Source organism: Triturus cristatus, chromosome 7 (assembly GCF_964204655.1).
Source record: "Triturus cristatus chromosome 7, aTriCri1.1, whole genome shotgun sequence".
Classification (NCBI taxonomy): Eukaryota; Metazoa; Chordata; class Amphibia; order Caudata; family Salamandridae; genus Triturus; species Triturus cristatus.
The window spans coordinates 1,458,424,000-1,458,448,579 of NC_140590.1; the positions used below are offsets into that span (position 1 = coordinate 1,458,424,000).

At 46.9% G+C, this 24,580-nt stretch overlaps 1 protein-coding gene across 5 annotated transcripts in view; it reads left to right on the forward strand.

Moving 5' to 3' along the window:
- The window catches only part of MYBL2 (MYB proto-oncogene like 2), a 210,805-nt gene extending 186,772 nt beyond the window's left edge, over nucleotides 1–24,033 (forward strand). For all 5 annotated transcript variants that reach the window (XM_085619226.1, XM_085619223.1, XM_085619224.1 and 2 more), the window contains 2 exons: nucleotides 13,324–13,467; nucleotides 23,223–24,033. In XM_085619226.1, the coding sequence (XP_085475352.1) occupies nucleotides 13,324–13,467; nucleotides 23,223–23,351 (273 nt within the window). In that variant the 3' untranslated portion in view covers nucleotides 23,352–24,033. The remainder of the gene's footprint in view (nucleotides 1–13,323; nucleotides 13,468–23,222) is intronic.
- Nucleotides 24,034–24,580: the final 547 nt, after the last annotated feature.

Genomic DNA, 24,580 nt, shown 5'->3' on the forward strand with positions numbered 1-24,580 from the left:
CTGACACCACCAAGCCCAACAGTGACCATTACCACGGACGCATCGCAGAAGGGATGGGGAGCGCACATGGACAACCTCAGAGTGAGGGGTCTATGGGCTCCAGCAGACGCGGTCCGCCACATCAACTACCTCGAGTTGAAAACGATACTGCTAGCCCTGAAGGCATTCCAGAGACACCGGTTCGGCTAGAGGGTGTTGGTACAGACAGACAACACCACGGCGATGTTCTACATCAACAAACAAGGGGGGACACAGTCGTTTCCACTCTCATCCCTAGCTCAGGAGATTTGGAGATGGGCCATACCTCTCAGGATAGATCTACTGGCAATTCACCTACCAGGGAAGGACAATGTGGAGGCAGACTGGCTGAGCAGGCAGACCTCAGCATCGCACGAGTGGGAGCTCAATGGCCAGGAAACGGAGAAAATCTTCCGGAGATGGGGGACTCCCACAATAGACCTATTTGCAACACGCCACAATGCAAAATGCCAAAGCTTCGCGTCCAGGCAACCAGATCAGCAATCCAAGGGAAATGCCCTATGGATAAGCTGGTGGAGGACATTTGCCTACGCCTTTCCACCGATACCCCTGTTGCACAGAGTGCTCGACAAGTGCAGAACCAGCAACATGACTCTGATCCTGGTGGCTCCACAGTGGGCGAGGCAGACATGGTTCTCACAGATTCAAGAAATGGCGCAAGGCAATCCGTACAGGTTCGAGAGGAGAAAAGACCTGCTCTCAATGCAAAACGGGGAGGTCCTGCACCCAGAGCCAGAGACCCTCAACCTAGCAGCATGGCTCCTGAAGACCTAGAGTTCGCACACCTAAGGTTACCTCAGAGCACTATGCGAGTGCTACGGGAGGCAAGGAAACCTACTACAAGAAAGTGCTACAGCGCAAAGTGGAAGAGATTCACGGTGTGGTGCAGGAAAAAGGGCCTGCAAAACAGAATGACAAGAGACTCAACTGTGCTGAGGTACCTCACACACCTTCTAAAGAGTAACCTCTGCTCGAGCTCCCTAAGGGTACACCTAGCAGCGATCGTTGCCTACACCAGAGGTGAGAAGGGTGGAAGTTTCTTCACCTCGCAGGTGGTGAAGAGATTCATGGAGGGAGCCAAAAGAATGGCACCCCCGAAAAGGTTGCCGCCGCCGGCATGGAATTTAAACGTGGTTCTGACGGAGCTCATGAAGGCGCCGTTTGAACCCATTCACCAGGCCACTCTACAAATGTTGACGATGAAAACTGCCTTTCTAGTGGCCATAACCTCACTACGCAGGGTGAGCGAGCTTCAAGCACTAACGCTACAGGAGCCCTACATTCAAATTCACAAAGACAGGGTAGTCCTGAGGACGGACCCACACTTCATGCCCAAGGTAGTGTCGGCGTTCCACATGAATCAGAGTATCCAGATACCGAGTTTCTTCCAAAACCCGACTACAAGCGCAGAAAAGGCCCTGCACACCCTCGATGCCAGAAGAGCGGTGATGCACTACATTGAAAGAACCAAGGAACTCAGGAAGTCGAAGCAGCTGTTTGTGTCCTTTGCTACTAGCTTCATGGGTAGACCAGTGACCAAGGGCACCATCGCTAGGTGGATTGCCCTCACTATTCAATTCTGTCACAAACAGGCTGGACAGGAGCTAACGGAGGGGCCCCAAGCTCACTCCACAAGGAAGAAGGGGGCCACAGTTGCCTTCCTGGCAAACACGCCCATCCAAGACATTTGTCTCGCAGCAACTTGGGCATCTGTGCACACGTTCACAAAGCACTACTGCGTGGACATTCAAATGAATAAGGAAGCACAGGTCGGACAGAAGGTGCTACAACACATTTTTAACGACCAGCGATCATCTTCCACCCAGCCACCACAAAAATAGGAAAACCGCTACAAAGTCTATGCACAGCATAGTGAATCCAGAAAGATTCACGCTGCAAAACGAAAAGTTTCTTACCTGTCGGTGTAGTTTTGCAGCTTGAAGATCTTTCTGGATTCACTAGCGAACCCACCCACCTCCGCCAGGAAGATGAGGCTGGAGGAAGAGGGGGTGAAATGGATAGGATCAAAGAAGTGGAAACGTACAGAAATATGGACGAAAGGATTAATCAATCGCCTAGGGTTAAAAAAACAAAAAAAAAAAAACAGGGAAAAAAGAACCCGAAGATGGCGCCCCAAAGGTGGGTCTTCCGCAGGAAGCACGACGACGTCACGGGAGGTGCACCAAATGGTGGACGTCGACGCCCACCTGGGCTACAAAAAAAAAAAAAAAACAAAGAAAAGACTACGAATCCGGACCCAACCACAAGATCGCGGAATAATGCACAGCATAGTGAATCCAGAAAGATCTTCAAGCTGCAAAACTACACCGACAGGTAAGAAACTTTTCGTTCCACATAAATCAAACGATTGAACTGCCCGTTTTCTTTCAGAATCCACAAAATGTCGCTGAAAGAATGCTCCATACACTAGACGTCAAAAGAGCCCTCATGTACTATATAGACAGAACCAAAAGCTTTAGGAAGACAAAACAACTTTTCGTTGCCTTTTCCCCACAACACAAAGGCAACGCCATCTCCAAAGCAGGTATAGCCAGATGGATCGTTAAATGTATTCAAATTTGCTATCAAAAGGCTAAACGCACATTAACGATTCCCCCACGAGCCCACTCAACACGTAAGTTAGGGGCCTCCATGGCTTTCCTGGGAAACATTCCTTTCTGTAGTAGGGGATCTCTGTGTATAGTCATAATCTAGTGAATAGTCCCGCCCATGTGCGCGGACCCCGGAGCAATAAAAAATAATCTCTAAAAGGTGACAAATCATGCAGACCTGCATACACCTTTAAGAGAGAATTTAATTTAAAGACAGATAATGCAGCCTATACCCACAGGCTACACTGTCCAGTACTTCAACTAGAATTCCACCAAAATCCACAAACAGCACTGCCTGTCCAGTTTTTCTCCCCATAGGAAAAAACCCTGCCTCTACCAGCAAAAGCCACTGGAATGATAGAGAGGAAGGAGTGGACAGACAAGCCCCATAGGCTGCCATTATGTGGCTTGGAACAGGATACTGTGCCTTTAAGAAAACTTTCCAGTTTTCCAGAACTTTCCCCAGTATCCCAGAATGCCCAGCAGGTCCCATTTACTTTCAGTTCTTTTTTCCGGCTCCTGCTAGCAGGACCCTGGAGCATTGAGCTCTACCTTTTTCAAGGTTTTCATTGAGATTTTGGCAATTTTTGTCACTTTTTCTTGTGTTTAATAGCTGGTACTGTCAACATGCCTGGCTTGTTCGACAAGTGCCCGGAATGTGGTCGAAAGAAGGCTAAAACTGACCCACACGAGGTGTGCATAGCTTGCCTTCCCCAGTCCCACGTGCCTGAAAGCTGTACCATCTGCCACTCGTTTTCAGCAAGAACCCTGAGGGACAGGATGAAGAGCAGGCTTCAAGCTCTGGAGGAGCGAAGACTGAAGGCACCAGGTGGGTCTGGAGGGGCTGATTTGGCCCATGCTGAGGCCTCTGGGGGGCTCCCCAGGGGCAGGAAGACCAGTAAACGCTCCCGCTCCCCGTCGACGTCGAGGGCGTCGACGGCGACGTCGAGGATGACCACCGTCTGTTCGCCGTCTCCCCAGGGTTCTGGGGAGAAACGGCGTCGACGATCGGCGTCGAGGGACCTGAATAGGCCGCCGTCGACTACATCGGCGACGACGCCGTCTTCGACTGCGTCCAGCGGTCGACGTCGAGAGAAGACCCGGCGTCGGCGTTCGGCGTCGAGGGATCGCAACTCGCCGTCGATGAAGAGAAGGAGATCGCCGTCGAGAAAGCGAAGATCGCCGTCGAGGCGGAGGTCGCCGTCGAGGCGGAGGTCGCCGTCGAGGCGGAGGTCGCCGTCGAGGCGGAGGTCGCCGTCGAGGCGGAGATCGACGCCGAGAAGATCGCCGTCGAGGCGCAGGTCGACGTCGAGGCACACGTCGACGTCGAAGAAGAGAGAGTCGCCGGGATCGGTGTACTCAGTGGTGTATACCCCGCCTCGGAGGTCTCCGGCGCCTCCTCCTCCTCTCCCACCTCTGCCACCGCCTCCTCCACCGCCGCCACCACCACCACCTCCACCTCCTCCACCACCGTCTCCACTTCCTCCACCGCCTCCTCCGCGGCCGCGGACTCTGTCTCCGCCACCCCGGCCTCTGTTGCTGCCAAGCACTCCTGCGGTGCCGCCGCCGGTCCCCCCGAGGTCGGTTTCCCTTCCACGGTACCCGACTCCGCCGCAAGGGACCCCGAAGCCACGACGCCCACGGTCGCCTGGACCAGCGAGACCGGCGGACAGGCCTAAGCCGAAGAGGTCGCGCTCCCGCTCTCACAGGAGGCGACGATCGCGAAGCCGAGGGCGATCCTCGTCAGACTCTAGACGACGCCGCAGAAGGTATAGGTCCAGGTCGCGCTCCTCGGACAGGGACCTTTCCCCGACGCTGTCGGACTCCCCGGGGACTAGGGTGTCGCCGGTGGACGACTTGGTCTCGTTCCAGGAGGTGCTGTTGCGAGGGGCTGCGAAGCTGAATATCACGGTGACGGTTCCAACACCCACGACGTCCGTGATATTTGAGACGCTTCATAAAAGACACTTGTCTTGCCCCCTCCTGCCTCTCGTGCCTGGACTGGTGGAACCAGCTTTGGAACTGTTCCTCACTCCCGCAACAGCGAAGGCCGCTCCGTCCAGGCTCATGAAGAAATATAGAGCCCCGGAGTCGGATCCGTCATTCTTGAGAGGGGACCCGAAACCGGATTCGGTTATCGTGAGGGCGGCGAGAAAACAACATGCGACCGCCCCGGCCTCCACGGTGCCACCGGACAAGGAAAGCCGCTGGCTGGACTCTGCGGGCAGGAAGGTGTGTGGTACCGCTGCCACCACGATGAAGGCGGCGAGTGCAGGGGCGTTGTTGGGCCGTTACGACTGGGCCCTGTGGGAATCCCTGCAGCAATATGCGGACCTCCTGCCACGAGACAAGAAGGAGGACTTCTTGGAGACGGTGCGCGAAGGCATGCTGGTTTCTAACCAAACGATCAGCGCAGCAGCGGATATATCGCTATTGGCCGCCCACGCCTACTGTCATGGCGTCCACCAGCGGCGGCATTCCTGGTTGCGCCTGACGTCCCTCAAGCCGGAGGCGCAGCAGAGAGTGGCCAACTTGCCCTTCTCGGGGGAGACCCTGTCCGGGAAGCATGCGGACGATGAAATGGCCCGCATGAAGGCTGAAGCGGAAACCCTGACGGCCGTCGGGTTAGAGAAGGCCGAGAAAAAGAAACGACCGTTCCAGAGGAGGTTCGGGTCGTCGGGCCGAGGGCGTGGGCAGGGCTCGGGACAGCAGCAGCCACAACAGCAGCAGTTCCGCAAGCCCTTCCAGAAGCGCCAGAGGGGCAGAGGTGGCCAGCAGGCTACTACCACAAACAAGGGCCCGGCCGGGTCTCGGCCCTGAGCTGTTACTTCCACCTCAACCGTTACCCACTCCAGTGGGGGGAAGCATTCGATTTTTTCCGGCAGAGTGGAGAAAAATTACTCAGGACAAGTGGGTGCTGAATATTGTTTGCAATGGATACAGTCTTCGGTTCATCAGCCCGCCTCCAGCGATTCCGCCGGTCAGCTCTCGCTTCCAGCTGAGGGAGCTCCAGGCGGAGGCAGACATCTTGTTGAGAAAAAAGGCGGTAGAAGAAGTACCTTTGTCTCAAAGGGGAAGAGGTCTGTACTCTCGGTTCTTCCTCGTTCGCAAGAAGGATAAGAACGAGTTCAGGCCCATTCTGGATTTGCGACAAGCAAACAAGTGGATTCGCAGAGAAAAGTTTTGCATGCTATCGTTGCACCAGATTTACCCTCAGCTGCAACGGGGAGACTGGCTCTGTGCCATAGATCTACAGGATGCGTACTTCCATGTGCCCATAGCACAGAAGCACAGGAAGTTCCTGCGATTCCAAGTCGGCGCCAATCACTATCAATACACAGTACTGCCATTCGGGCTAAAGTCTGCTCCCAGGACTTTTTCGAAGTGCATGGCGGTGGTGGCGGCACACCTGCGGAGGAACAAGGTGTTTGTCTACCCATATCTGGACGATTGGCTGATCAAGGCGTCATCCTTCGAGGAAGCGCAAGAACACTTCAGTTGGACGTGCGAGCTCTTGAACAAGCTGGGGTTACACGTCAACATGTCCAAATCGGTCCCATCTCCGGTACAGTGCATACAGTACCTGGGGGCCTCCATAGATACGCGGTCAGCAAGCGTGTCTCCTTCGGAGGAGAGACGGTTATCACTCCTTCGGAAGGCTCAGGACCTCAGGACTGCTCCATCGACGACTGTGAGGAAGGTGTCGTCTCTGCTGGGATCGATGGCCTCCTGTATCTTCCTCACTCCGCACGCACGTCTACAGATGCGACCACTGCAGGAGTGCTTGGAGGATCAGTGGGATCAGAAGACAGGCTCTTGGGACGACAAGATCCGACTGTCTCTACATGCTCGTCAGTCTCTGAAGTGGTGGTGTTCGGCGGAAAACCTCCTCAAGGGGGTTCCCTTCCACAAGGACATTCCCACGACGAATGTGGTGACGGATGCTTCTCTCCAGGGCTGGGGTGCGCATTCCGGGGACCTGCAGATTCAGGGGAAGTGGTCTCCTTTGGAATCGACGTACCACATCAATTTCCTGGAACTCAGAGCTGTCTTCCTGGCACTGAAGGCTTTCCTTCCGTCCTTCCAGACCAACTCGCTGCTGATACAGACGGACAATACAACCACGATGTATTACCTCAACAAGCAGGGGGGGTCGAGATCGCGCACTCTGTCGCAGGAGGCGCAGGCGATCTGGCGCTGGCTGCTGGCCCGAGGATTGACGATCACGGCCACACATCTGCCAGGGGTGCAGAATGCTCAGGCAGACGCCTTGAGCAGGCTGATTCAGGAAAACCACGAATGGGTCATAAACGACGAAGTACTAGGAGAAGTCTTCGCAAGGGGGGGGACTCCAGACGTAGATCTGTTCGCCACCGCCGAAAACAGCAAATGCAGAGACTTCGCATCCAGGTACTACCAGCGGGGGACGCTGGGGAATGCGCTATGGATCGATTGGTCGAACAGCTTTCTGTACGCTTTTCCACCCATTCCCCTGATTCCGGCGGTGCTCATCAAGCTGTCCCAGTCCAGGGTGCGGATGATCCTGATCGCCCCGGAGTGGCCCAGGCAGTGGTGGTTCACGGACCTTCTTCACCGGTCTCTCCTTCCTCACATGCGGTTGCCGTGCAGGCCGGACCTTCTCACGAAGTTCGGGGGGCGGATGGTGCACCCCAACCTCTCGTCTTTGAGTTTGGCGGCATGGCTCCTGAAATAGTGCAATACGGTCATCTGAATCTACCAGACGATTGTATGGACATTCTGAAGGAGTCTAAGCGACCTTCCACTAGGACATCCTATGCTTACAAGTGGAAGAGGTTCTGTATCTGGTGTAAGTCCAAGAACTTTGATCCGACAACATGTAAGGAAGATGTCATCCTTCCATACCTTTTGCATCTGGCGCAGTCTGGCCTTAATTTCCATTCCATTAAGGTTCATCTGGCTGCTTTGACCGCTTACAGGAAGTGCCCTTCACAGACGTCCTTCTTTCAGATTCCTGTGGTCAAGGATTTTTTGGAAGGCTTGAAGAAGGTGTTCCCTCCTGTCAGGCTTCCCTCGCCTTCTTGGGACTTGAATGTGGTGCTGTCCAGACTGATGAGAGAGCCTTTTGAACCTATTCACAAGGCTTCATTGCAGCACCTATCCTGGAAGGCGGCGTTCCTAGTGGCCATTACATCGGTCCGCAGGGTGAGTGAACTTCAGGCATTATGTTGTCAAGAACCTTATACTGTGTTTCATGCTGCTAAGGTTGTGATGCGTACTCACCCTAAGTTCCTTCCTAAGGTTATCTCTGACTTTCATGTCAATCAGACCATAACTTTACCTACGTTCTTTCAGAATCCCTCTTCACCAGCGGAAAGGGCTCTCCATTCCCTGGATGTCCGTAGGGTGTTGAAATTTTATCTGGATAAGACCAAGGATATTCGTAGGTCTGACCAATTGTTTGTTAATTATGGCTCAGTCAGGACTGGTCTTGCGACCTCTAAGCAGTCCATCTCTCGGTGGATTGTGTCCTGCATACAGTTGTGTTATCAAAAGGCTAATAAGACCTTAGGGGGTAAACCTAAGGCTCATTCCACCAGGGGCAAAGCTGCCACGACGGCTTTGCTGCGTAATGTTCCGATTGCGGAAATCTGTAAGGCGGCCACTTGGAAGTCGGTCCATACCTTTGCTGCGCATTACTGTCTGGACTCGGATGCCAGGGCAGATGCTCAGGTTGGGCAGGCTTCGCTGCGAAATTTGTTCGCACAGTAGTGGTTGTGTCTTATGTGTTCTCCACCGCTTTTGTTGTGTGGGGATGGGCTTGCCATTCTATTCACTAGATTATGACTATACACAGAGATCCCCTACTACAGAAGGAGTAGTTTCTTTTCTGTAACTCCAGTTCTGTAGTAGGGGTATCTCTGTTATAGTCATAAGCGCCCGCCCTCCTCCCCGGTGGAGAGATACTTATTCATATGGAGAATGCTACAGGTCTGGCGTTCTACGCCTTCAAAAAGAACTGAAAGTAAATGGGACCTGCTGGGCATTCTGGGATACTGGGGAAAGTTCTGGAAAACTGGAAAGTTTTCTTAAAGGCACAGTATCCTGTTCCAAGCCACATAATGGCAGCCTATGGGGCTTGTCTGTCCACTCCTTCCTCTCTATCATTCCAGTGGCTTTTGCTGGTAGAGGCAGGGTTTTTTCCTATGGGGAGAAAAACTGGACAGGCAGTGCTGTTTGTGGATTTTGGTGGAATTCTAGTTGAAGTACTGGACAGTGTAGCCTGTGGGTATAGGCTGCATTATCTGTCTTTAAATTAAATTCTCTCTTAAAGGTGTATGCAGGTCTGCATGATTTGTCACCTTTTAGAGATTATTTTTTATTGCTCCGGGGTCCGCGCACATGGGCGGGACTATTCACTAGATTATGACTATAACAGAGATACCCCTACTACAGAACTGGAGTTACAGAAAAGAAACTACTCCTTACATGATATATGTAGAGCAGCCACATGGTCCACTATACATACATTTACCAAACACTATTGTGTAGATGTACACTCAAAACAGCAGGCAGCTGTAGGACAGGCTGTTCTCAAAACTCTTTTTCAGCTCGCTGCAGGTGGCACTGGTAGCCGCCGCTAATGGGAGGTACTGCTATTTATTCTATGCACAGATATGAATTCAGCAGCCCACATGCCTCGAACTGAATATGCTACTTACCAGTATAAATCTGTTCTTGGCATGTAGGGCTGCTGACATTCATATCGCCCACCCTCCTCCCCGGCGCCTGTAGCAGCTGCAGCTCTCACAATTACTGTATAGCATGGTCATCACTTTCTGTATCTACTCCATCACTGCCACAATGGCGAAAAACAATCTGAGGATGCCCATGCGCACTGTAGTCCAGGGGCGGAGTCACCTATCTCAGGATACTTCGAAGACTCTTCCAGGACAACAACGTGCAAACATCCGGACCCAACACTAGGCAGCGATCTATGCACAGATATGAATGTCAGCAGCCCTACATGCCAAGAACAGATGCATACTGGTAAGTAGCATATTCAATTTACCATGTCTGAGAGGTCAGCTAAAGTTAAGGACACAGGCTGGGTGAAAAGGGTGAAAAGGCGAACATCCGAGAAAAATGCATACGACAGAAACGAATTGGCCGCGACAGTCAAAACGGCTGCCGCTTATACTAACATAGAATTTACACTTTACAACAGACCGCTTCCTTTTGTGGAGACTGACCCCTCCAGCGACTATCCATCCCAGTGGCTAACAGAATGCCTCACTCCTTCACACCTGTAAAACTCAATCCTCGCCCCAAATCTGTAATCCACTGCTGTCCCCTTAGACTGCATCAGTGTTAAATGTAGGGTTCCTGTTTTAATGCAATTGAACTTAACCCTGCTTCTAATTTAAGCCTGTAGTGTTTCTATAACCATATGCTTTACCCCAATTGCTGTCTCTCGTAATTTAGAGGTGATTAGCTAACTTTTTTTGCAAACCCAGTTTCAAACCGAGTGTGCAAACAAAAGCCATATTCTAAGGTAACTCCTCAATGCCTGATTAACACAATCGGAATTTCTATTGAATGTGGGCAATTTGGCAGTATGGGAAAACTGCAACAGTTGCACGCTTGGGGTTAGGAATGTGTTTGTGGTCATTATCGATGGGTCTGCTGGTAAAATGTGTTGTATACCCTCAAACTCGCATGTCTTGTTTGTTGGCATAGCATTTACAGCTAATTTACATGCATGCTCTTTTTCACTGAAGCACTCGAGAAGATCTTAAAATGTGTTAGGATGCGTTGGGCACACTTGAGATCTTCTATGTATCCATTTAAAAAAAGGAAATTTAATCCAAATTGAAGAATAATCCTAGAGGAATTACTTTTAGACTTTGTGAATCTGCCCGCTATGTTCAGTCGATGGTGCTAGATTGAGGAAAAAAATGTGGGCAAAAAAATCAGTTTATTTACGCCGTTCATTAGGAGTACGGTGAAGATATTTTATGTGATTCTGTGTTTGGTGTAGAACTTCTTTTCGGTCTTCTGCAAATGGTTGCTGAGGAGGGAACGTGCTACTATTTAATTTCATACTGCAGAAGCATTTGCTGATCCTGCTTTTAGAGCAGCTCCTATGTAACGATATAGGTGAAGGGCATTCCTGCGTATATTTTTTAAGGCCAAGCTTTTCTTCCTGGACCTTGTGGCTGTGCCTGCTGCAAGTTTTCATGTTCTATTAATTCACCTCTAATTTTTGTTTGTTTGGTCTGTCTCAAGGTGATCTACAGTGTTGTCTTGGAGAATCCATTTAGGGAGCACCACATCACTAGTAACTTTCTTCAATAGAATTTTGGCAGACCGCATCAGTCACTAGCTCTGTCAAATGTTGGCGGAACTCATGAGTCTTGAGTTGTTTGATGGCTGGTAGGTTGGGGTGTTTTGGGTGTGGGTTGAAATTCCAATGTATAAAAGGCTGTTTCTTAAGACTAACCAAGTGGAGTTTTTAAGCAAGCGGTATGTGTGTCTTGAGTTGTTTCCTGCAGGTCAACACTTTCTTTTATTGGGGGCTAGGTGGGGTCACTGGGTTCTTTTGTGAAGGGTTTAGGTTGGATTTCTTGTATAGTTTTTGAGGAAGACTTATAGGTGATGCCAATTGGGTGCAAGGAATGTGTCCCTATACCAAACTCCTACAGAAGCTACAATATCTGTCTGCAGAAATATAAATCCCATAATATCCTATGGGATTTGTATTTCGGCGGATGGGATGTCGGTCACCATTATGACAAAAAAGTAACCCGTCCACCGAAATCTAAATCAGACACTTAATGTTTTTTCTTTTGCCTATTCTATACAGTATATTCTTATTTGTTAATTAGTTGCATTTCAGGCCTATTCTACAAATGTTACGTTTGTGATTGGTGTGTACCTTCTCCACGTAAACATTGCTATTAAGCTGTAAGGTTGAGCTTGTAAATGCTGTTTTGTTATATTTTCATGTAGAATATCACATTTTGTAATAATAGCATTCTCATGTGATCCCTGCTAAAGTGTAATATATGGACAGCAGAAGCTAACCTCCACTAAATAGGAATTGCGCTGCTCGTTAACTAGCTTAAGCAATGTGAGTTATTTTTTGATGCTTTAGGGTTTTGGGTATTTAATATGTCAAGGTTTAACGTGCCTCTGTTGTATCTTATTTCACTAAAACTCCTTTTTTCTTCATTATTGCATATAAAAGCACTTAGAGAGATAGAAGTTCAGACTACCACCGGTACAAAAAAATCCTTAAATAAGTACTTCTCAATGCAGTGCTATAATGTGCCTCTTAATGTCAATGGCTTCTTTGTTAAAGAAATACACCTTTTTAAATTTTGAAGAGACTGTCATATTTTCATTAAATAACACGGAAGCTCATCCTTGGATGTGTGTGTGGCTGTTCACCAGTGGCACACAAAGTAACAGTAGATGTTGTAGCACCCAGGGTAATGCGCTGCATGGCTAAATACTTATAAGGTCCCAAAGGAGAGACCAATTGGCTATGCCAATGCTTGTTTTTTCTCGCCCTGTGTCCCTACGGTAGTCCATATTCAGTTCATTTTCAATTGTTGGGAGTAACAAAGTATAATTTGGCAGTATTGCAGCATGCCACCAATGTTACAGTATCACAGAACATTAAGACCTCTGATATCACTGTGCCCTATGCGTATAGAACAAATCCATCCATAGACTGGCACCCTGCTGAGCTTCACTTCAAGGAATACGTAATTAGTTTGCAATGAGGCAGTAGATACGTCTAATCTCTAACTGTGAAGTCTTAAAATAGCGGGCAGCAGATGGAGACAAAACTGCATACTCTTGATGAGACATGCTGTGCAATTTTCCTTCATAGTACACGACCCTTCATTGCATCGATCAGGCTTTGTCATCTGGTGGACCAGGTGTAGCAAAACCGTCCCCCAGCTCGAAGTGGATTACATCCTGCATCTGAAAGTACTACTTCCTGTATCTCATATTTCCTCTGATCAATGTTCATATTTAATGTGCATCTGTGTATCACATTCTGGTTTTGGTGTTGTGGTCCTAAAACCTGCACACCAGACTGTACTGTGTACAATACCTCCTTCAGTGTCCATAATAAAACCAGATGCTCCCTTGAAAACATTCAGTTCCTTGTAGGAACTAAAGTCCATTTTGATCAATGAAATGCATGACTGCACCAGGGATGTCATATAAGTTACTAAATTCTTTCTCTTTTTGTTTTGGCGCACAGACTGTAGACTATTGATTTCAGTGCATTCCAGTCCTTGTCTCTTGCCATGCAGGAATTTTTTAACCTATAATATGCTATTACCTAGTGTGGCCCTTAAATTATAGGAGGCAAATTATGTTGTCAAAGGGCACATAATCTCTCTGAGTCTTGGTATCTGCAAGTAAGATGTGTCGTTGGGCAGTCAACTAATGATTTAGTGGAAACCTATTGAAATTCATTGTTCCGATTATCTTATTCACTCTCATCCCAGACTCACTGGAACTTGTCGTAACTGAAATTCGTGTGGTTTTGTTTAGGTTAGAGCTCACAGATGCTATCTTTGCCTTATGAGCCACTTTGATAATAGACCCTTCAGAAACTGCACATTCTCCCATATATGTAAAATTGTTATGTTTTTTTCTTCTTGTACAGTGTGACAGCCTCCTCAATAATTCGTTGAACGAGTCCTCCTGCAGCATAAAAGAGGAGAACAGTTTGCTCAACAGGGGATTCATGCAGGCCCAGAGTGACCACATCTCAACATTTAGTTACCAGAAGTATTTGGAACCTGCACCTGTAAGTGAAATGTATCATTTCCTTGATCATTGTTTCACATTAGCTGTGGATTTTGCTGACACCAGGGATATTGTTTGTATAAGTTCTAATGTTTCTTTCCTGAAATTTAAATCTAATATTTGTGGTTTGAAAACATTAGGAATTTGTTTCTGTAGAAGCGCTAACGCGAATATACCAAAGCCTCTGGTATGTCACGCAGAAGGACATTATTTCCTCCAAACAATCCGTACATAGCTCTAGGCGAACTTGAACAGTGCTAAATCAAAACCCATAGCCTTTCATTCACACTAACGAGTCATCTTGATATGGGATTGGAACTATTCAGTCAAATTTGTTTTAAAATATTTTTTAAATTGCCGTACAAGTCAGTAAATTGCAGCTTTTCAGACACGCCCATAGCTTTCTTTTTATGCTTTTAAAGAAAATTCCAATGGCCTGACCATTAAAATAGAAAACATGAGTACTCTAATGACGTATCATAAGGCAGTCTGTTTCAGTTCAGCTTTAAATGAATAATGTAGAACGATACATATGGTGTCAAATAACACAACAGCTCAAAGTAAAAAAAATATTTAATGCAGTAACTGAGTGGTGGAGCATGCTGTCCTTTTCGGACTTTTAAACCATAATTGTATGGATATGTTTCACTTTGCCCTGAAACAATGGGCTCTGATGTCCCCAAGAGGCTCCTTTTTGGCAATAGGGTAATAGATCTTAATGCACAGTGCAATCTGTCTTCTAAGCATCCACTTCTGCATGACTGTGTCCTTGGTACTGGCAAAGATGGTTCTTGTGGTCCTCTCCACATATAAGCTAACGGCTCTGCCAAAAGTCCCACAAAACCCATCCCCTAACGCTCCCTGCAATAGAACCTGGCAGGCAGTCCCTGCCATAGAAATTATCGGGCAGTACGCATTCTTGTGTGTGGCAAAGCGGTCCACCAGAAGGGTGCACCTCCGGATGGAGACTGCATTCATGGTTGGCAAGGAGGCGCTGACTGAGATATCTACCACATGGTTGGCAGTTAACTAGATCTTAAGAGCCCAAACCAAAAGCTTCAGCGTTTTTTGAAACTGAAGACGTGAACCCACGGCGCTCTGCTTGTTTCTTTACCGCTTCATGGTCATGTCCTCTGTGAGGACCTGAAGCGACCGAATGGTAAGAGAGGTCAAGAAAGCCCTTGATGCCTGTCGGATTGGCCTAAGCTTGGGACAGGTTTATATGACACTTCTGTTGTATTGGAGATCAACGTCTCCTGTTTTCCAAAGCCTCCAAATGTGCATCCCACCCCACAGATTAGAGATTAGGCATTAGCCACCAACGTGACCAATGCTGGTAGAGGGTAGGAGGGTCTCCTTCAAGTGAGGTTCCTCACTTGAGACCACCACTCCAGATGTTGTATAAAGATTGAACACCCTGTGCAGTAAAGGTTACCGTTTTTATCTCTTGTTGATAGGCAACATGAGCATGGCTACCCATGAAGTGTATAGTATAGGGTCAGTGCTGCACATAACACAAGCTTGCTTCACCTATGGGGGATGTATGTATGATTACAGTAACAATGCTTCATGTTATTATGAGTTATTTAACACTTACTTTCATAGCTCTAATGCCATAACGGATTTAGAGCAATGTATAGAAAAGAAGCTTTGTGATGTCCTCAGTGATGTCAATTGAAATGCCATCAGTGATGTGATAAATGTTATATTACATGTCATGAGTGAGGTAATACATGAGGTCATAACCAGTGCATTGTAGGGGCACAAGTAATAGTTAGCTCTGCTTACTAGAACTGGGGAATTTCATTTTTTTTAGTACAAAACATTAATGTTGTGACTGACATTCACCTAACTAACGTCACTTTAACCTTTTTTAAATATGTACTCTTGGACAAAGCAACAGTATTTACTTCCAGTCTTAAGTAGTAAAACATCACATTGTAAATGTGCAATGTATTTTAAAAACAGTTTTAAATTATCAACTGGTAAATGAGTGCATGGCAAGGTCTAATATTCATTCATAGATAAAAGACAATTAGGTTTGACATTCACTTTTTTCACTACAAGTTTAGATTTTGGGTGTAGCTCCGGGTTCAGACATAAATTAGGCCAAAGTTAGGCAAACCTGATTTCTGACTATTTTGGGGAATATACACTCGTTATTGGCTTTCCGGCAACCCTCCAAGCATGTTGGTGGTTTCAGGAGCTGATTCAATATGTAGATGGAATTGTATGTCTTTCACATAAATAAACTTCAAACTGAAGAACTGGATAAGAGAGACCAGTGGACTAACTCAAAAAGATTAACTCTTTCCGTGCTCCTGACGGAACCACGCCGTCATGAGCCACGGTTGCCGTGTGCTCATGACGGAGTGGTTCCGTCATGCTGCGGCCATTGGCGGCCGCGCCGCCCACGCGGCGCTAATTCCCCGCCTGTGCGGGCGATTAGCGCCGTGGGCGGAGTCATGACAGAACCACTCAGTCATGAGCACAGCCCAACCGTGGCTCATGACGGAGTGGCTCCGTCATGAGCACCGCGCTGCCCCCCCCAGCGCTGCGGCGGAATTTCCGCCGCAGCGAAGGGGTTAAATAAGATCGATGAGGATCTCAATCATTTTTTGGGGATGACTGCATTTCTTTTTCTTTTGTAAAGAGTAGTAGTGATAGCAAGTAAACTTTCAGATTGTCATTGGCGAGAGTCCTTCAACCAAGTTTGTGCTTTAAGGATTTCACAACATTCTACTGTATTTAGTTGGATCTTTCAATCTGTTATGTCTTCTATCCTCGCGTGTCCAATCGGACCAAAGACACTTCACAGCCAAAGTGTTGTCCAATGCATCCATGACAGCCAAAACAACCTTGAAATAGTTCATTCCCCCGTGTTTATTTGGTGCGACTCCATCTGAAAATTATTCCTAAGACGTCTTTATTATGACATGTGGTCAAAAGAACACGTGCTCCAGTTTCCATCACATCGCAGGGATTCCCATAGCTAAGGCAATACATTTGAATTATTTACAGGTTTTAATATCTTCAGGTTCTAGTTGGGGTAATCTCTTGTCCCAGAGAGCCGGTAAATTCGAGGGTTCCATTGATGCAAAAGACTTGGAAACAAATCCATTAGAGAGCTTATTTCTCTCTACACCAGTAAGTGATTTTCCCTGGGGACTTACTGGGCTAGTGTCTGGGGCTACGCTCGGGCGGGCAACCTTCAAACGATGGAAAATCAATTCCTCTGCAGGTTACTTGCCGTGTAGAGAAGTATGCAGCTTTTATTTCTCATTTAAAAATTGGATTGGCATTTTTGCAGGATCTAGTTCAGGTTGCTCCGCCGTTGTTAAGGTTAAAGATTTGGTACTCGCCCCATACATCATTTAGACAAAAGATTCTTGCAGACTGTCTTAAATTAGATCATGCAGCTACAAGACCATGGTTGACTTATGTCCAAAAGAGTTTCACAACTATAGGACTGTCTAGGTTCGTTTTAAAACCTCAAATAATCAATGGAAGTTTAAAAAAATTGGTCATATCCTTTTCTTTTTTTTTTTTTTTACTTTCCATAGATCACATTCCAGGCCTGTTAAGCATCACTCCATGATCTCAGTCATTTGTTATTTAGATCTGAAGCAGACTGAGGGCCAGAAACAGTACATTACTTGTATTACAAATTTGGGAAGCCTATTTTATCTGACCTGTTTTAGATTGGGCACTTTGTATTTCCTGGTAGCCCACCCTAAGGCGAGCGTGTGGTTCGTTTTTTTTTTTTGTTTTTTTTACCTCTGTTCTTGTGATGGGTTTTGTAAACAATCTTTGTGCCATTTTGCTTTTTTGTAGTTTTTATTCCAGACCAAGGGCATGTTTAAAAAAAAAAAATAATTATTGTCCATTACCGTGCCCTTTTGGTCCTAGTTATTTTTGTCTTTGCTCTGTCTCCAACTGCTAGAATCTGAATTTTGTTGTGCAGCAGTATTGCGCTACATTTGTCAACCACTCAAAATCAGGAAGACTATGACCTTCTTTTGATTAATTCTATGTTTTGTTCACTTTGTATTGTAGATGGAATTGGATAATGGCATTGTGAATGTCTTGAGATTGCATTGTTTTTATTTTAATATTTTGTATGTATGATATTCTTTTATGGCCTTGTGCTGAATAAAGCTTTGATTTGGATCATTTCTTCTGTATCTTTTGGCACTCTGCTTGCACTCATTCTTCCACCCAAGGGTGGCGTTGGAATTTCACTTAATCATGTCCAGTCTTTTTCACAAACAAAATACTGGCGGAAAGACTACTTTGTATTGTAAAAGCATTCCACAAGGTTCCACAGAATTCAATAAAGTTTTAAAGACCTGCTGCTAAACTGAGCGTTAAAGGATGTTTTCCCTCTTTGAAGCAAATGTAAAGTGCATGTTTGGAGTAACCACGTGATGAGGTTGTATGCGCGGACTTGAATAGAGTTGTAAAGTTACTTTGAGAGTTAAATTGTATTTCTTAACTGTGATTCCTTTGCTTCTAGATTATTCTAAACATTTGTTTGTTCTAAGTCATGGTACTCTTGTATGTAGTCACACTGCGTAGTGTGATTCATGTTTTGTTATATTTTTATTTTCATGTTCTTTTGTGTATGATCATATTGTGTTTTTTGCAGTCAATTCTGACCCTAGGAAACTGATGGACCACGAGGGTTATTAATCACAAAAGGATGTGGTCTGTCAGTTTCTTCTGAATTAAAAGTAGTGTTCGAGGCATATGAGCTGCAGATTACACACTTTTGCATAGATCGCCATCTGGTGTTGGGCCCGGATGTTTGCAGTTTGTTTTTCCTCTTGGAAAGTCTTTGGAAGTCACAAGGTCGGTGACTCCTCCTTTGGATTGTATTGCGCATGGGCTTCGGCTCCATCCTCAGATTGTTTTTTTCCGCCATCTGGCTCGGATATGATCTTCGCGCTCCGGTTCCGAACAGCTTCCAGATCGACGCTCAATCCTCACCCCAATTGCTGTATTGTTTCGATCATGATCTCTTCAATCAACACGCTTTCTCATCGACACAAACCTTCGGTTTCAGTCGACGACGGCGGACTTCGGGCCTACCCAGGCTCCGGTCCCGGCTCATGGAAAGAACTCCTTTCAAAAAGTGCCCTCAATGTGGGTCCAAATTTCCCCACACCTATCTTCATGAGGTATGCAACCTTTGCCTCTCCCCGGAACACGAGCCTCGAGACTGTCCGGCCTGTAAGTCTTTCCGATCCAAAAAGACTATTCGGGACCGAAGAGCCAGAAGGAACGTGGCACACTCCTCGACGTCCATTCCAGTCGACATCTTCGGAGACGACTTAGACGATCCGGAACATCATCGTACCGATGAGGACCTAGTCAGTGCTTCCGAGGCCGACGAGTCAGATGTGGAGGACATCACCCCGGCGCAGAGGGTCGTGAGTACCAATCTACCCCCTCCCACACCCGCGCCGACACCCAAAAAGGCTTCGGTCACGCCTTCGCCTCCGGGCCTAGGCAAGACCAGAGACCCTGTTTCACACACCCCACCTTCGGGCCCGGTGAAGAAGCCAAGTAAGCCTTCTGGCGGCTCGGGCTCGAGCCAGCCTGCCAGCGGTGCCGAGAAACACACTTCGGCACCGAAAAAGAAGACGGCCTCCACCTCGACACCGAGCTCCGCATCGAAGCCCTCTGGGCCGAAACCCAGCTCTTCGGCACCAACGCCACCTTCGGTGCCGACCAAACCACACCAGGCCACCGGCACCGACACTTCCAAGCCGAAGCACATCTCGGCGCCGACCAAGAGACCGGAGGGTCCCAAGCCGGGTTTTAAACATCAAACCGGCACGGAAAAACCTAACAAATCATCGGCCCGACGCCGACGGACCAAATTACCTCACCAGAGTTATTTACACCGGATCCCTTGCAAAAATCTCTTACCAAGGATCCAAAAACTGGACATTTGACGCTCTCTACTAAGAAGAGACATTTGGAGAAGCCTGCTCCGCCTCCACCTCCAAAGAGTAAGGACTCTGCTACCTCTCCATTCAGAATACCTTCCCCTCCTCCTCCACCTCCTCCTCCTTCCCCACCTCCACCCCTTCCACCCTCTCAACCCCCACCACATCGTTCTCCTACTCCATCTCCAGACGATGATGATCATGGGGACCCATATTATGATACAGGGGATCCACAAGACCCCACTCCTACAGGATCTCCAGATCCATGGGACGATTACCATATACCGGATATCCCCAATGTCCCACAAGACGATATTTACCCCTCTAGACCATCTCCACCTGAAGATTCACTAGTGTTTAACCATCTTCTGCAAAGAGCAGCACATTATCATGGGGTGGACATGCACAATGACCCTGTGGATGAAGATTTCCTCCTAGACACATTCGATACTACACAGAGGTCCACCTCCATACTGCCCATGCTCAAAGGGGTGGTAAAGCATACAGCAGAAGTTTTTAAAGACCCAGTGAGAGCCAGGGTCCTTAACCCACGTATCGAAAAAAAGTACAAACCTGCTCCCTCAGATCCCTCTTACATCAGAGGACCAGCCCCACTAGATTCCTTAGTGGTCTCTACGGCATGTAAAAAAGCAAACTCACAAGCGTCAGGTGATGCACCACCACCTGACAAGGAATCAAAATTGCTAGATGCTTCAGGCAAACGCACAGCATCCCAGGCCACCAACATATGGCATATAGCAAACACTCAGGCACTGCTGGCCAGATATGACAGGGCGCATTATGACGAATTAGAGAGCATAATGCAACATCTCCCTGAAAAATATAAAAGTAAAGCCAACGAGTTGATTCAAGAGGGTAAAACAATCACCTCTATACGTTGTGCCTTAGACGCAGCAGACACAGCCTCCAGGGCCATTAACACCAGCGTCCTTCTCCGTCGTCATGCTTGGTTAAGAGTATCTGGGTTTAAGCCAGAAGTACAAGCCTCATTCCTTAACCATCCCTTTGACCAGGAACATCTATTCGGGCCAAAGGTGGATGAGGCCTTAGAAAAGATGCAAAAGGACACGGATACAGCAAAATCCATGGGGGCCTTAGTCTCGCCCGCCCAGACGCTCCTTTCGCCGCTCATCCTTTCGGAGTGCATTCAGAGGCTACTCCTCAGACACAGCGTCCACATCGTACAAGTCCCCTACTCAGACCACCTTTACAAAAGGTTACCAAAGAGGCGGCTACAGGGGTAACCACAACAAGGGCAGAGGCAAAACAAACCACGCCCGTTCTGCCACACCTACTACCCCAAATAATACTAACAACGGACGCATCGCTCTCCGGCTGGGGAGCTCATCTATTACACCTCACAGTGCAGGGCACATGGACGCCGCAACAAAAGTTACTCCATATCAACCATCTGGAGCTACTAGCTATCTTTCTAGCCCTGAAATCCTTTCAACCACGGATTTCAGGCAAGGCAGTCCTCATTCGCACAGACAACATGACTGCCATGTATTCTATTCAAAAGCGGCACACACTCCACAGCTATCTCAATTAGCACAGAGCATATGTAGATGGGCAATTCCCCACAATCTTTCTCCTAGCTCAACATGTCCCAGGTTTCCAAAACACCGTTGCAGATCTGCTCCGCAGACAGACACAACAGATTCACGAGTGGAAACTTCACCCACAGGTTCTTCATCCGTTCTTTCAAATGTGGGGTCATTCACAGATGGACCTCTTCGCCACCCACGAAAACACAAAATGCCCAAGCTTCGCCGCCAGATACCCAAACCCATTGTCCAAAAGAAATGTGATATGGATGAACTGGTCAGGCAAATTTGCGTACGCTTTTCCGCCTCTCCCACTCATTCCATGAGTGGTGCGAAAGCTACAACAGCACTCCCTCACCCTGGTCCTAGTAGCTTCAATGTGGGCCAGACAACCGAGGTACACCACGCTGCTGGAACTCTCGGTAGTACCACACCAAAAGCTACACCTCTCGCCATGCCTCCTAACCCAGAACCATGGAGAGATCAGGCACCCGGACCCAGCACAGCTCAACCTTGCGATCTGGCTCCTGAAATCCTAGAATTCGGCTACCTAAACCTTCCCCCTGACTGTATAAACGTCATCAAAGAAGCTAGACGCCCTACCACTAGAGCCTGCTACGCTGCCAAGTGGAAAAGATTTGTTGTTTATTGCCATAACAACACAATCCTCTAGACGTGTCCATACAACACATCATATGCTACTTACTCCACCTACAAAGGTGTAATCTAGCTTATACCTCCATTCGGCTACACCTCGCAGCAATTGCAGCTTACTTACAAAACAGGCAGCACCTATCACTTTTCACAGTACCTGCCATTAAAGCCTTCATGGAAGGCCTCAAAAGAATAATTCCCCCCAGAGTACCACCCTCACCTGTGTGGAACTTAAATATCGTGCTCACAAGGCTGATGGGGCCTCCCTCCGAACCTTTGCATAAATGCGAACTGCAATTCCTCACATGGAAAACAGCTTTCCTTGTAGCCATCACTTCCCTTAGAAGGGTCAGTGAGATACAAGCACTTACCATACAAGAACCTTTTCTTCAAATGCACCAGAACAAGGTGGTTCTCCGTACCAACCCAAAATTCCTACCTAAAGTCATTTCCCCTTTTCACCTAAACCAATCTGTAGAATTACCAGTATTTTTCTCGCAACCTCAGACCGTTGCAGAAAGGGCTCTGCACACGCTAGATGTCAAACGAGCCTTACTTTACTATATCCAAAGAACACAACCTTTCAGAAAGACCAAACAACTGTTTGTCTCTTTCTCTCCACCACACAAGGGCAACCCCATCTCAAAATCAGGGATAGCTAGGTGGATTGTAAAATGCATCCCGATTTGCTACCACAAAGCAAAACGAACGCTTTCCGTTCCCCCTAAAGCCCATTCTACACGGAAGATAGGGGCTTCCATGGCTTTTCTAGGGAACATCCCACTAGATATCTGCAAAGCAGCTACATGGTCAACACCGCACACTTTCACTAAACACAATTGTGTAGATGTGCAAACCAAGCTAGTGTGGGCCAGGCTGTACTGAAAACACTATTTTAAACCACTGCACCAGATACCGGTGGTCGCCGCTATATAGTCTACGCAAAAGTGTGTAATCTGCAGCTCATATGCCTCGAACGGAATATGCTACTTACCAGTATGCATCTGTTCTTGGCATGTAGAGCTGCAGATCTACACACGCCCACCCGCCTCCCCGGCTACCTGTATCTGTTCCAGTCTATCTTATTTAGATACAACACACATGGGTTTCTTCACTGTTGTTACTACGCTCCATCTTTCCCTGCTGGCGAAAAACAATCCCATGCGCAATACGATCCAAAGGAGGAGTCACCGACCTCGTGACTTCCAAAGACTTTTCAAGAGGAAAAACAAACTGCAAACATCCGGGCCCAACACCAGATGGCGATCTATGCAAAAGTGTGTAGATCTGCAGCTCTACATGCCAAGAACAGATGCATACTGGTAAGTAGTATATTCCTTTTGTAAACTCTTGTGAAGTTTTTGTTTTCTAAAAGCAAACTATATATCTAAGTGATTAAAACTTTAAATGCATTATATAGAGTTACTTTCCCTTTAATTTGTCTGGTTGCCAAAGTATGTTTTCATGTGGGGAGCTTGCCATCGATACACAACTCAACTGCTTTAATTGTGTAAGGTTATTTAGATTGTCTTGATGTAATTTCTTAGTTGCTAACTTGTTTTACTTTCCCCCCCCTGAAGATGTCCAAAGAGTGGAAAGCTGTGGCTTGTGGAGGAACAAAGGATCAGTTAATCATGCAGCAGAAAGCAAGGCTCATCTTAAAGACATTAAAGCACAGTCATACGTCTCGGACCTTAATTTTATCCTGAAGTGTTCATGGATATTTGTGATCTTGAAGGAAAAAAAAATCATCAAGGAATTTATTTGGGGGAAAGGGCATCCCCTTCATGAAGCCAAACCAGACAACCTTGGGAACATGACCTTTTGATCAGGTTCTTAAAAAAAACAAGCTGCCATAGACTGATCGTCTGATGATCAAGCATTTTTTTGTAGATATATATATATTTTTTTTTAAGATGCCCACCCCCCTTTTTTTGGATTGTTTAAACTATCTGTTGAAGCTGCTACCAGGAAATACCAATGCCCTGGTTCACGGAAGCATGCTTAAGAAAACACTGAGGCTCTCTTTTTAGAACTGTCAAAAATTTCCAGTAGTCAACAACGAGATACTGATGGAAGGATGGAGTCGGAGTGGGATGGAGGGGATCTTCAGTGACTAGGGAGTCATTTGGCCTTGTGGAACAAGTGAATTCAACATGGTTGGCAAACAGATTCTAGAACTGTGACACAAAGTAAATGCATTCCTGTCAAGGTTTTTAAACCTGAAATTGTGTTTGTGTGGCACTCCGTGATCATTGAAGTACTTGGATGCTGTTAATAAATTCTTTGGATTGTTACCTTCCTCACAAGAAGTGAAACTCGCTGCTACCATCACGAACTGACAAGCTTCGTATTTAAAAAAATAAAGATGTCTTATTTAGATGGTTTAAACTGTCCCTCCGTCTTCCTTGAAAATGGTGCTAGGTGTGACAGTCTCTAGGAGCAATCCCCGTTATTAGTAGGTCAAATTCAGACATTTTACTTTAGTAGTTTTGTGGTAAAGATGATGCAATATGTTTTATTCCAGCTTAAGATAAAAGAAATTGGTTGACTCATTATGATTAAGAAGATAGCATACTGCTCCATTTAGATTTATGTTCCCCGAAGATGATTTGTACTATACTGTCTCAAGTGGGATTATCAATGCTTGAGCATCGATGAAGGATTACAGAGTTTCTTCTTTCAGCTGCACTGATTCCATTTATTTTTAAATTTGAGTTTTAGGTACCCTGTGGTCTTCCCTTTGTGCGCTCCATGTGTTAAAATTGGTTCCGCCTCATAAAAATGTGAGCGGATAAAAGCAGGTCTTTTAATGGTCCCTACTTTTATTCGCTATTATTTCGTATGTTAACATTCAATACGTGGAAGCTCTTTTTGATAGCATTATGTCAACAGTATTTTGCTGTTTCTGATTGATTAAATTGTGTGTAGTTTTGTT